This window comes from Haliotis rufescens, unplaced genomic scaffold, assembly GCF_023055435.1.
Source record: "Haliotis rufescens isolate VD_foot unplaced genomic scaffold, xgHalRufe1.0.p SCAF_114, whole genome shotgun sequence".
NCBI classification, from domain to species: domain Eukaryota; kingdom Metazoa; phylum Mollusca; class Gastropoda; order Lepetellida; family Haliotidae; genus Haliotis; species Haliotis rufescens.
The window spans coordinates 699,154-712,528 of record NW_025963796.1 but is presented as its reverse complement, the minus strand read 5'-3'; the positions used below and the strand labels follow the sequence as shown (position 1 = coordinate 712,528).

Sequence of the window (13,375 nt, the reverse complement as noted above, 5' to 3'; positions counted from 1 at the left end):
GCGACTTGCATGCACATGTGTGTGTTTGGCTGCTTGTACTAGTCCGAACTAATGCCGATTTATAGTGCCAGCCCACCGAGATACCATGCCGCAGTTTAACATGAATACCCCACTCAGACACAGTATACTGACTCCGAGCCGACCAGTCCTTGTTTTTTAGCCCCTAAATGCCGAGCGCCAGACAGGGTAACAACAAGTACCATCTTTTAACGTATTTTGGTATGACGCGGTCGGGGATCGAACCCCGGACCTTCCGCTCTACCACAAGACCACGGAGGCGGTCAACATTAGATAAGAAAAATGAACAACCATTTTTTCCATGTAATTTCAAAATTTTAAATACAGATGAAAAGTGGGGGGGAGGACTAGTGTATGTCCCGTTATTAAACCAATATGCATTAAAAGAAAAAAACGGAGTCATTTAAATCAATTGAATCAACCAGTCCTTGTTTTAGCCCCTTAATGCGGAGCGCCAGACAGGGTCACAACGTCTTTGAACGTCTTTTGGTATGACGCGGCCGGGGATCGAACCCACGACCTTTCACTCCCCGGGCGGACGCTCTACAACTAGACCACGGAGGCGGTCCATTAAAAAAGACAGTGTGGAGACCTGTCCATTAGCAAGATATTCACAATACAATACACAATATCGAATACGTCCTTTTACCAGCTACCCAGGATACAGATATTGACACATGTACACTATCTATTCACGGCACAAGACACAGTACCGACACATGTCCCATTACATTTCTGTTATGAATCATCTGCGTGCTGTTTAGGTCCAAACTGATGACGAGTCTTCCGTTTGTTATGTACATCTTATTATCACGATACAAAAGACGATTGGGCACAATTTCAACCTGAGTAATGATTGAAGTTGTGTTTTGTGCCAGCGATATCTTGAATACTGCACTACGAGTGGAATAGTACAGCACCCCAGCGCCCTGGTCCAAGGCCATGCCACGTACAACCAGGTTGCTGCTTGGGGTAAAGACTTGTTTGACGTCACCAAGGTACGTGATGGAAAGAAGTGTCCGCTTACAATTCGCATACACTACTTTCTCTTTTGAAGTCGATGCGATGTGTTGCAGAGATCCATACCTAGAGTTAGTTGGGAAAATCAACCTGTAGCTATCTCCCTCAAAAGTCATCCTAGCTAACCCGGGAACGGAGATTCGTCCAGCAAGGAACAGGATCTCGTTCTCCTCGTCGACAGAAATATAAGAACATCGTTTCCGACTTTGTAGAACCTTGTAGCCAAACACATCCAGCCGTGAAGATATAATCTCATCGGGTGAGGATGCCACAAGCATTCTTTGTCTCGCGACGAAGGCCAGTGCATAGAATCTTCTCAGTCGTAGGTAGTTGTAGTTGTCCATGGAGTAGTTGCTGAGGTGGAGCTGCCGTAGCGACGTGTGACCAATCAGGAGTCGCGTGACATGGTCTTTATTTCCATCTGAAAACAGCATTGGTTTCGCTCACAGTCGCATAGAATAATATACATACATATTTATGACTGAGGTCGTTTCCGTTCTGATCACTATATTCCTCTGTCGCCGCGATTCTCTGTGCAGAGTTACGTCCCTTGGGCACGCCAGAAACCTATGATTGTGGGTTCGAATCCGGTTCGTCCCGATTATGTTTCTAGGTTTGTCAGCACCATACACGTGCTCGTGGGTTTCACCAAAGTGGTAAACGTCTGAGACGCATCCCTTCGGGCTTTCCTCCCACATTAAGCTGACACGCCTTGATATAACTGGAATACTGTTAAAAAAAGGCGCTAAAACCAACTCACTCACAATTGTGGACTAAATTTAAAGTTTATATTTTACACTGCCGGGCAAAGAAAGTAGACACTCATGTTTGATGGTGGCTTAAAATGAAACAAACAAAAAAAGGTTATTCGATGGTGATGTGTGGTATGGTTTTATAATTGTGTTTTGCGCCTAAAGTTTGCAGTGTTTAAGCGACTGTTTTCAGTCTAGAAACGTTTGTAATTGTTTTGTTCAATCCAAAATTCAAATTTAGACTTTCGTTTGCCCCCAGTTTAATAGGATCCAATCATCGTCTTATGGTTGAAACAGGCAGATATCATAATATACCAAGACATGAACGTTTCTGTCCCCTCTGTGTTGTAAGTGCTATCGAAGATGAGTTCCACTTTTGTATGGTGTGTCCGTTCTATCTTGATCTGCGGTCTAATCTCATACCCAATTATTATCACATGTTTCCAAGTCGTGAGAAAATGTTCTTATTATTCAGCTCGACTAATCAAAGTATTTGCAACAATTTAGCAAAATATGAATTTCTTGCTGGTAAGAAACGTAATTCCATTTTCAAGGGAATACCTGTGTCATATAATTTACTCCAATATTAACAGTTTAAACACTGCATTGTAAATCTTATAATTCAGCGCTCTGTCATATTTGTAAGCCATCATGCTCTGCACGTGTATAATGGGCCGGTGGCCTCATTACCTGAATAAAAGCATCTATCTATCTTTCTAATAGCCATCACGCCATTTGTTTTATGTGATCATTTAAATGTCGTGTCGAATAAAACTTGGTTTAAAACCCTTTCAGCCATTCTTAACTGTTTACTGACAATATTAATTAGTGACCACTTGTTTTACAATTTTGTTGTACTTTATTAGAATATAAAACTTTAACGCACGCGGATTAACCTCAAACACTGTCATGTCAACCTCATTGCCGTCTGGGGCGGTCGGGTAGCCTAGTGGTATAGCGTTCGCGAAAAGCGGCGTAAAACCAAACTCACTCACACACTCACTACTGCAATCTTGAAAATGACTGACTGTTGACTCGTGAAAACTGAAATGTGACAGGCTACATATTATCTTCGATTAATTCTCTCTTACACCACACATACAACTGACATGCTAAAAGCGGCATACAATCATATTCACTCACTCACTCACTCACTCATTGCCCTCTGACGACATTGCATATGCAATCTTTTTTTACGCCTTATTTTCCAGCAACATTGAGTTGAACATCCAGTGAATGAGTGAGTTAGTTGGGTTTAAAAACTTTGAACAATAACCCAGTTATATGAGAGAAATGTCCGAAGTGATGCAGGTTTCAGACGTTTACGGGCACGGGTTGTGCTAACAAATCCAGAAACACATTCGTGGAGAACCGGGATTTGAACCCACAGTCATAGGATTCTGGCGTGCCCAAGGGACGCAACTGTGCACAGCGATGCGGCGCTTAAGACGACTTCGTCCCCAGCAACATGAGGCGGTGGGGTAGTCTAGTGGTTAAAGCGTCCGCCCGTCACGCCGAAGACCCGGGTTCGATCCCGGGTACAATGTGTGAAGCCCATTTCTGGTGTCCCCCGCCGTGATATTGCTGGACTATTGCTAAAAGCGGCGTAAAAGTCATACTCACTCACTCACTCACTCACCCTCCAGCAACATTTAGAAGTAAAGATAACGGTTGCAAATGATGGAAAGATACCTTTGAATCTGGAATAATACCGCAACCAGCCCTGTCCCGCAGCCTTGACATGTGTGTCAAACACCACCCTGTGAAACTGACACACGTGACTGTGTTTGTTGTAAAAGAAGGACTTGCAATCTGTCGTCATGGCGCACACGCGCTTACACTGCTGCGGCCCTTTGATCTGGCAGGACATGAGCTGCTCGCGAGTGACGTTCGTGTTCGTCATGGCCAGATTGAACTTGACTTTGAATATTTCATGGTTCCACGACGCGGACACAAGGAGGCACACCCTAAATTAACACAAGTGAGTATACCATGAATTAACACAAGTGAGTCTACCCTGAATTAACACAAGTGAGTCTACCCTGAATTAACACAAGTGAGTCTACCCTGAATTAACACAAGTGAGTCTACCCTAAATTAACACAAGTGAGTATACCATGAATTAACACAAGTGAGTCTACCCTGAATTAACACAAGTGAGTCTACCCTGAATTAACACAAGTGAGTATACCCTGAATTAACACAAGTGAGTCTACCCTAAATTAACACAAGTGAGTCTACCCTGAATTAACACAAGTGAGTCTACCCTAAATTAACACAAGTGAGTCTACCCTGAATTAACACAAGTGAGTCTACCCTGAATTAACACAAGTGAGTCTACCCTGAATTAACACAATTGAGTCTACCCTGAATTAACACAAGTGAGTCTGCCCTGAATTAACACAATTGAGTCTACCCTGAAGTAACACAAGTGAGTCTACCCTGAATTAACACAAGTGAGTCTACCCTGAATTAACACAAGTGAGTATACCCTGAATTAACACAAGTGAGTCTACCCTGAATTAACACAAGTGAGTATACCCTGAATTAACACAAGTGAGTCTACCCTGAATTAACACAAGTGAGTCTACCCTGAATTAACACAAGTGAGTATACCCTGAATTAACACAAGTGAGTCTACCATGAATTAACACAAGTGAGTCTACCCTGAATTAACACAAGTGGGTATACCCTGAATTAACACAAGTGAGTCTACCCTGAATTAACACAAGTGAGTATACCCTGAATTAAACAAGTGAGTATACCCTGAATTAACACAAGTGAGTATACCCTGAATTAACACAAGTGAGTCTACCCTGAATTAACACAAGTGAGTCTACCCTGAATTAACACAACTGAGTCTACCCTGAATTAACACAAGTAAGTCTACCCTGAATTAACACAAGTGGGTATACCCTGAATTAACACAAGTGAGTCTACCCTGAATTAACACCAGTGAGTATACCCTGAATTAAACAAGTGAGTATACCCTGAATTAACAAGTGGGTTGAAACAAATATTGGGTTATCGATGCGATACAACTATCCGATAAAATTGTATCTACTTTCTTCTCAATCATTCGTGACCACTAAGGGATTCAGGGGCAAGCTGAAAGGCGACCCGTGGCCCTCTATTGTGCTATTTCATAAACTTGGTTTCGTCTTTCCGCAAACTGGCAAAACGAAAACGCCAGTCAACGTGGAAAACCCATTGATTTGGTTGCTTTCTAATAATAACACGGTCGCCAATTCCAAGCACTTATTCAGTATGGTGAAACAGTTAGATGATAAACCTACTGTGTTTTGAAATTAGAGGTAGTTTTACGGATTTAAACCAGCTCTAAACTTAATTTATAACCAAACGCGTATAGATAATCTATTCATATAGCAAAAGGATTTTCAGACCTTTATTATTTATTATCTATTGATTATCATACACATATAGTGCTGGTTTGTGGTATTTTCGCACAAATTTGTAACATTGATCGACAAGGGGACAAGTTGTCTTGCTTCTTACTGAAGGGGCCGAGGGATGACGAATGACCGATGAGTATGCAAATGAGGTAACCTAAAACTAAATACTTATGAGAAGACCCCACTTGATGTGATGCCTACTTGCTTAGCCATTGCCTAACGTTCCCCCAACGTTCAGAGGTTTCCGAAGTGTGAAAACATATCAAAACAAACATGGCTGCAAATCATTTGGGACTTCATAATAAATTGGGCGGTTAACTCAGGCATTGTATTCATACGCATTGCTTAACGTTACTTACAAATGAGCCAAAACACGACTTCGGCATTGACTATTAAGTATGACATGATACAATAAAGTGTTTGTTATTGTAACCTTCACGTACTTCCGCATCGTAAATATATTCCTATGCAAAAGTAACAGTCTCGTGGAATAGCGAATATTCGAGAGACAATGCTTCAACAGTTGTCTGTATCCTATCCTATAGCATTGCTACAGAGTTCCGAAAAAACGACCTTCGATCGTTTTGATGAGATTTCACCATGCTACGTCTAAGTGCGACCCGTGACGGTCCGGGTTAGAATAGGTCTTCAGCCCCCTATGCTTGCCGTAGAAGGCGACTATGCCTGTCGTAAGAGGCGACTAACGGGATCGGGAGGTCAGGCTTGCTGACTTGGTTGATGCATGTTATCGTATCCCAATTGCATAGATCGATGCTCATGATATCAATCACTGGATTGTCTGATCCGGACTTGATTATTTACAGACCGCCGTCATATAGCTTGAATATTGCTGCGTTAAAGTGCGGCGTTAAAAAATAAATAAAACAAACAAACAAAACGTCCAAGTGCAAATGACATATTGTGATCTTTCATCGGGTGTGTCCCCTCATCGGCTTTGTTTATCACCACAGGAACACTATGTAGCACACATGCCGGCGTCAGTACCAGACAACCACGTCAGAGATCTTCCCTGCATTGGCCACACAACCGTGACAACCCCTCGCTAAGACATGGATTCGAACCACGCTTCTTCGACAAGTGTTCAAAACAGCAACTCTCACTGTCCTAGCTATCCCCGGCAACAGAGACGCATATGCATCAACGTTTACGCATCTAATACATCCGTACGAGGACATGCTGACGGTAGAACAACGTCGACGTCGACGTCGACGTCGACGTCTCCAGTGGCGCAGACAACACTCACGATGGACAGCACGTCAGCGGAGAAGGATCCTATCATTATTTGTAAGTTAGATACCTGGGGTTTGGATAGTCTGGTCCAGACTCGGGTATTCATTTGCCAGTTACATAGATGGAACACTGAGTGAGTGAGTTGGGTTTTTGAACACCGCTTTGAGTGAGTGAGTGAGTATGGTTTTACGCCGCATTTAGCAATATTCCAGCAATATCACGGCAGAGGACACCAGAAATTGGCTTCACACATTGTACCCATGTCGGGAATCGAACCCGGGTCTTCGGCGTGGCGAGCGAACGCTTTAACCACTAGACTACCCGACCGCCCAACTCCGCTTTGAACAGTATTCCAGTCACTAGTATATCACGACGTGTCAGCTTTGTGTTGGAGGAAACCCCGATGTGATGCAGATCTCAGAGGTTTACTACTTCGGTGAAACCAACGAGTGCGGGTATGGTGCCAAGAGACCTAGAAACATAAACATTCGGGCGAACCGGGATTCGAACCCACGATCATACGTTTCTCGCGTGCTCAAGGGACGCAAGTCTGCACAGCGAATAGCGGCCCCTCAGACGCGACGTTAAACAACAAACATATAACCAAAAAAAAGGAATGTGCTAGGTTAGATCTCGGTGTCTATGTACCTTAGGGAAGCGACGAGGATCATAGTCCGCCAAAGTAGTTCCCCGGCCATGGTCAACATTGTCAGCCAAGCCAGGCACGCTGCGGACTCTTGTCAGCAACCTGCGGACAGATCAATATGAAATCGTTTGTTTGTTTGTTGTTGAACTCCACACTTACCTTTATTCCAGCTATATGATGGCGGTCTGTGAGGTGAGGTGAAATGGGGTTTAACGTCGCGTCCACTCAGACACAGTATACTGACTCCGAGCTGACCAGTCCTTGTTTTAGCCCCTGAATGCCGAGCGCCAGACAGGGTAACAACAAGTACCATCTTTTAACGTCTTTTGGTATAACGCAGCCGGGGATCGAACCCCGGACCTTCCGCTCTCCGGGCGGACGCTCTACCACTAGACGACGGAGGCGGTCTGATGGCGGTCTGTAAATAGTCGAGTCTGGACCAGACAAACCAGTGATTGACATCAGAGCATCGATCCACGCATTTCGGATACGATGACATGCATCAACAAAGTCAGAGAGCCTGACCACCCGATCCCGTTAGTCGTATCTTACGACAAACATAGCGCCTTTTAGGGCAAGTCTGGGTTGCTGAAGACCCATTTTACTCCTGATCTTCGCAGTCCAATAATTATGATATAGTTCAGCACCATCAACCCATCACAGAGGCATGTATAGCATTGTCAACCTTTCAATCCCATAATCTAACATTCAACTAATCTGTTATAACATGTAAATAACAAACTCACGGATGAATAGATGGGTTCGATATTAGATCGGGTTTAGCAATATCCAGGAGAAGAGTGAGTGAGGGAGTATCGTTTTACGCCGCTTTTAGCAATATTCCAGCAATATCACGGCTGGGGACACCAGAAATGGGCTTCACACATTGTACCCATGTCGGGAACCGAACCCGGGTCTTCGGCGTGACGAGCGAACGCTTTAACCACTAGGCTACCTGACCGCCCCCCAGGAGAAGAGACCTTGGCTTCCCGTAATGAGCCTATTTTGGGAATCGAACTCGGGTGTTCAGAGCGACGAGCCTATACCTTACCCACCGGGCTACCCCGCCACTCTGTGTGAATAAACATGAGTGAGTATAGTTTTACACCGCTTTTGGCAATATCGCAGCAATACCACGGCGGGGAACACTAGAAATGGACGTCACACATTGAACCCATGTGGGTTATGGAGCCGCATCTTCGGCGTGACGAGAAGACATTTCAGTTCACTAATAAAATGGAATCTAAACTGTATAATGAATTGCGAAGTATTCATCCAGTCATGTTTCTAAACTGTCGGGCGAAAGAAAGTATACACTTTAAAATTGAATTTGCCCAATACATTACAAACTGCAAATTTAAGGTCCTAAACACAAATATGATACCCAATCAAATGCATCCCCATCAAAAATACAATTTCTTGTTTCTTTCACTGTTAAAAATGCATCCCAAATACCCCAGAAAATTCCTCCAAATTCAACATTTAAAATGGCGGATACTTTCGTGATATCTTCGATGCTGTGTCGACATTGACAGGTTACCTTAATCATAAAAGTGAGTGAGTGAGTTGGGTTTAACGCCGCTTTTAGCAATATTCCAGCAATATCAGGGCGGGGGAAACCAGTAATGGGCTTCACACATTGTACCCATGTCGGAGTCGAACCCGGGTTTTCAGCGTGTCGAGCGAACGTTTTAACCACTAGGCTACCCGACCGCCCCCTTAATCATAAAAGATGTATCACTTATAGATCATATACAGATCAGTAAGAGAATAGATAAAGAATGATTAACCGGTCAGTAGTTCTCGGTGTTATTCCGATCACGAAACAAAAATGAGCTCATGGTCAGAAACGTTTTTTAAATAATCCAAATAATGTATCAGAACCTACGAAAAAAGTCGGTCAGGCTCTACCACTTTCAGAAGATGGTTTCATCATTAAGAGTGGTGTGGGTTTTACAGTCAGTTGATCGAGTCGAATCTCCGTCGTTCCAGGTACCCACTCGGTGGCGAGCCTGTCCTACACTGTCCAAGTCGTTGTGTTTTGAGAAGCTGACCACGGCGACACGGAACGGCAATACGATCAGGTAACTGTTGTAGGGTCTTTTCGGGTCTCTTGGTCCCCACAACCCAGTTACGACAGGGAGGTGGGACTCTAAACCCAGTTACGACACGGAGATGGGACTCTTAACCCAGTAACGACACGGAAAAGGGGCTCTAAATCTAGTTACGACACTGAGATGGGACACTTAACCTAGTTACGACATTGAGTTTGGACTCTAAACTAAGTTATGACACGGAGATGAGACACTTAACCTAGTTACGACATTGAGGTTGGACTCTAAACCTAGTTACAACACTGAGATGGGACACTTAACCTAGTTACGACACGGAGATATGACTCTAAACCTAGTGACGACACTTAGATGGGACACTTAACCTAGTTACGACACGGAGATAGGACTCTAAACCCAGTTACGACACGGATATGGGACTCTAAACCCAGTTACGACACGGAAAAGGGGCTCTAAACCTAGTTACAACACGGAGATGGGACACTTAACCTAGTTACGACATACAGGTGGGACTCTAAACCCAGTTACGACACGGAGATGGGACACTTAACCTAGTTACGACACGGAGATATGACTCTAAACCTAGTGACGACACTTAGATGGGACACTTAACCTAGTTACGACACGGAGATAGGACTCTAAACCCAGTTACGACACGGATATGGGACTCTAAACCCAGTTACGACACGGAAAAGGGGCTCTAAACCTAGTTACAACACGGAGATGGGACACTTAACCTAGTTACGACATACAGGTGGGACTCTAAACCCAGTTACGACACGGAGATGGGACACATAACCTAGTTACGATATGGAGATGGGACTCTAAACCCAGTTAGGACACGGAGATTAGACTCTAAACCTAGTTACGACACGGCAATGGGACTCTAAACCTAGTTACGACACTTAGATGGGACACTTAACCTAGTTACGACACGGAAATGGGACTCTAACCCAGTTAGGACACGGAGATGGGACTCTAAACCCAGTTAGGACACGGAGATGAGACTCTAAACCTAGTTATGACACGGATATGGGACTCTAAACCCAGTTAGAACACGGAGATGGGACTCTAAACCCAGTTAGGACACGGAGATGGGACTCTAACCCAGTTAGGACACGGAGATGAGACTCTAAACCTAGTTATGACACGGATATGGGACTCTAAACCCAGTTAGAACACGGAGAGTCTAAACCTAGTTATGACACGGATATGGGACTCTAAACCCAGTTAGGACACGGAAATGGGACTCTAAACCTAGTTATGACACGTAGATGGGACTCTAAACCTAGTTACGACAGGGAGATTTAACTCTAAACCCAGTTACGACACGGATATGGGACTCTAAACCCAGTTAGGACACGGATATGGGACTCTAAACCCAGTTACGACACGGCAATGGGACTCTAAACCCAGTTACGACACGGATATGGGACTCTAACCCAGTTAGGACACGGAGATGGGACTCTAAACCCAGTTAGGACACGGAGATGAGACTCTAAACCTAGTTATGAAACGGATATGGGACTCTAAACCCAGTTAGAACACGGAGATGGGACTCTAAACCCAGTTAGGACACGGAGATGGGACTCTAACCCAGTTAGGACACGGAGATGAGACTCTAAACCTAGTTATGACACGGATATGGGACTCTAAACCCAGTTAGAACACGGAGAGTCTAAACCTAGTTATGACACGGATATGGGACTCTAAACCCAGTTAGGACACGGAAATGGGACTCTAAACCTAGTTATGACACGTAGATGGGACTCTAAACCTAGTTACGACAGGGAGATTTAACTCTAAACCTAGTTACGACACGGAAATGGGACTCTAAACCCAGTTAGGAGACGGATATGGGACTCTAAACCCAGTTAGGACACGGATATGGGACTCTAAACCTAGTTATGACACGGATATGGGACTCTAAACCAAGTTAGGACACGGATATGGGACTCTAAACCCAGTTAGGACACGGAAATGGGACTCTAAACCCAGTTAGGACACGGAGATGAGACTCTAAACCTAGTTATGACACGGATATGGGACTCTAAACCTAGTTATGACACGGATATGGGACTCTAAACCCAGTTACGACACGGAAATGGGACTCTAAACCCAGTTAGGACACGGAAATGGGACTCTAAACCCAGTTAGGACACGGAAATGGGACTCTAAACCCAGTTAGGACACGGAAATGGGACTCTAAACCTAGTTATGACACGAATGTGGGACTCTAAACCTAGTTATGACACGGATATGGGACTCTAAACTCAGTTACGACACGGAGATTTGACTCTAAACCCAGTAAGGACACGGAGATGGGACTCTAAACCTAGTTAGGACACGGAAATGGGACTCTAAACCCAGTAAGGACACGGAGATGGGACTCTAAACCTAGTTAGGACACGGAAATGGGACTCTAAACCTAGTTATGACACGGATATGGGACTCTAAACCTAGTTACGACACGGAAATGGGACTCTAAACCAAGTTACAACACGGATATCGGACTCTAAACCCAGTTAGGACACGGAGATGAGACTCTAAACCTAGTTATGACACGGATATGGGACTCTAAACCCAGTTACGACACGGATATGGGACTCTAAACCTAGTTATGACACGGATATGGGACTCTAAACCTAGTTAGGACACGGAAATGGGACTCTAAACCCAGTAAGGACACGGAGATGGGACTCTAAACCTAGTTAGGACACGGAAATGGGACTCTAAACCCAGTAAGGACACGGAGATGGGACTCTAAACCTAGTTAGGACACGGAAATGGGACTCTAAACCTAGTTATGACACGGATATGGGACTCTAAACCTAGTTACGACACGGAAATGGGACTCTAAACCAAGTTACAACACGGATATCGGACTCTAAACCCAGTTAGGACACGGAGATGAGACTCTAAACCTAGTTATGACACGGATATGGGACTCTAAACCCAGTTACGACACGGATATGGGACTCTAAACCTAGTTATGACACGGATATGGGACTCTTAACCCCGTTAGGACACGGATATGGGACTCTAAACCCAGTTAGGACACGGAGATGGGACTCTAAACCCAGTTAGGACACGGAGATGGGACTCTAAACCCAGTTAGGACACGGAGATGAGACTCTAAACCTAGTTATGACACGGATATGGGACTCTAAACCCAGTTAGGACACGGAAATGGGACTCTAAACCTAGTTCTAACACGGAGATGGGACTCTAAACCCAGTTACGACACGGATATGGGACTCTAAACCCAGTTAGGACAAGGATATGGGACTCTAAACCTAGTTATGACACGGATATTGGACTCTAAACCTAGTTATGACACGGAAATGGGACTCTAAACCTAGTTATAACACGGAGATGGGACTCTAAACCCAGTTAGGACACGGATATCGGACTCTAAACCCAGTTAGGACACGGATATGGGACTCTAAACCCAGTTAGGACACGGATATGGGACTCTAAACCCAGTTAGGACACGGAAATGGGTCTCTAAACCCACTTAGGACACGGAAATGGGACTCTAAGCCCAGTTACGACACCACCATCAAACATGGCTCTCAACGTACGTGTGTCCGGCAGTTTATATCCTGCGCTTCCCTCCGATGGTTCCGTATCACTGCAACGTGGCCCCACTCGTTATAGCACGTCTATATCGTCTTGTACCTTCCTGGGGTAAAGTCTATCACTAAAAGCCAGTTACAGTCTCAAGTAACTTGACGTCACGGGCATTCAATGACGTCACTGACAATCACGGGCATTCAATGACGTCACTGACAATCACGGGCATTCAATGACGTCACTGACAATCACGGGCATTCAATGACGTCACTGACAATCACGGGCATTCAATGACGTCACTGACAATCATTTGGAACTATAATATACATCGAGGACGTTGAGTCAGATGTATTTAGAGGTTCGTGAACGAGCTGGATTATGGTGCATGAATGGTATATACGACAATTGAAGGTAATGGTAGTACCACCGTAATTCCTTAATAACTTGGTTATTACTTCCTTAATAACTTGGTTATTAGGGTAGCCAGTGCATATAAGTCAGTCCACACCCACGGCTATGAATAGAACCCTTACATTCGTTTGATTTAGGAAGAATTAAATAATAGAAATACGGTTGCCATTGAACGATCATCTTCAGTTACATAAAACTAATTAACATGCCATAAAA

At 44.3% G+C, this 13,375-nt stretch overlaps 1 protein-coding gene across 2 annotated transcripts; it reads right to left on the bottom strand.

Moving 5' to 3' along the window:
• Positions 1-649: 649 nt before the first annotated feature.
• On the bottom strand, positions 650-12,903 carry LOC124131306. Of its 2 annotated transcripts, XM_046494498.2 has the most exons (4): positions 12,757-12,903; positions 7,103-7,202; positions 3,483-3,757; positions 650-1,459 (listed from the first exon to the last, which is right to left on the bottom strand). In XM_046494498.2, exons 2-4 carry the CDS (start codon positions 7,159-7,161, stop codon positions 711-713), a joined length of 1,083 nt encoding a protein of 360 aa, XP_046350454.2. In that variant the 5' UTR covers positions 7,162-7,202; positions 12,757-12,903; the 3' UTR covers positions 650-710. The 2 variants fall into 2 exon arrangements, 1 of the variants encoding a protein (XP_046350454.2); XR_006860636.2 differs by lacking the exon at positions 3,483-3,757.
• Positions 12,904-13,375: the final 472 nt, after the last annotated feature.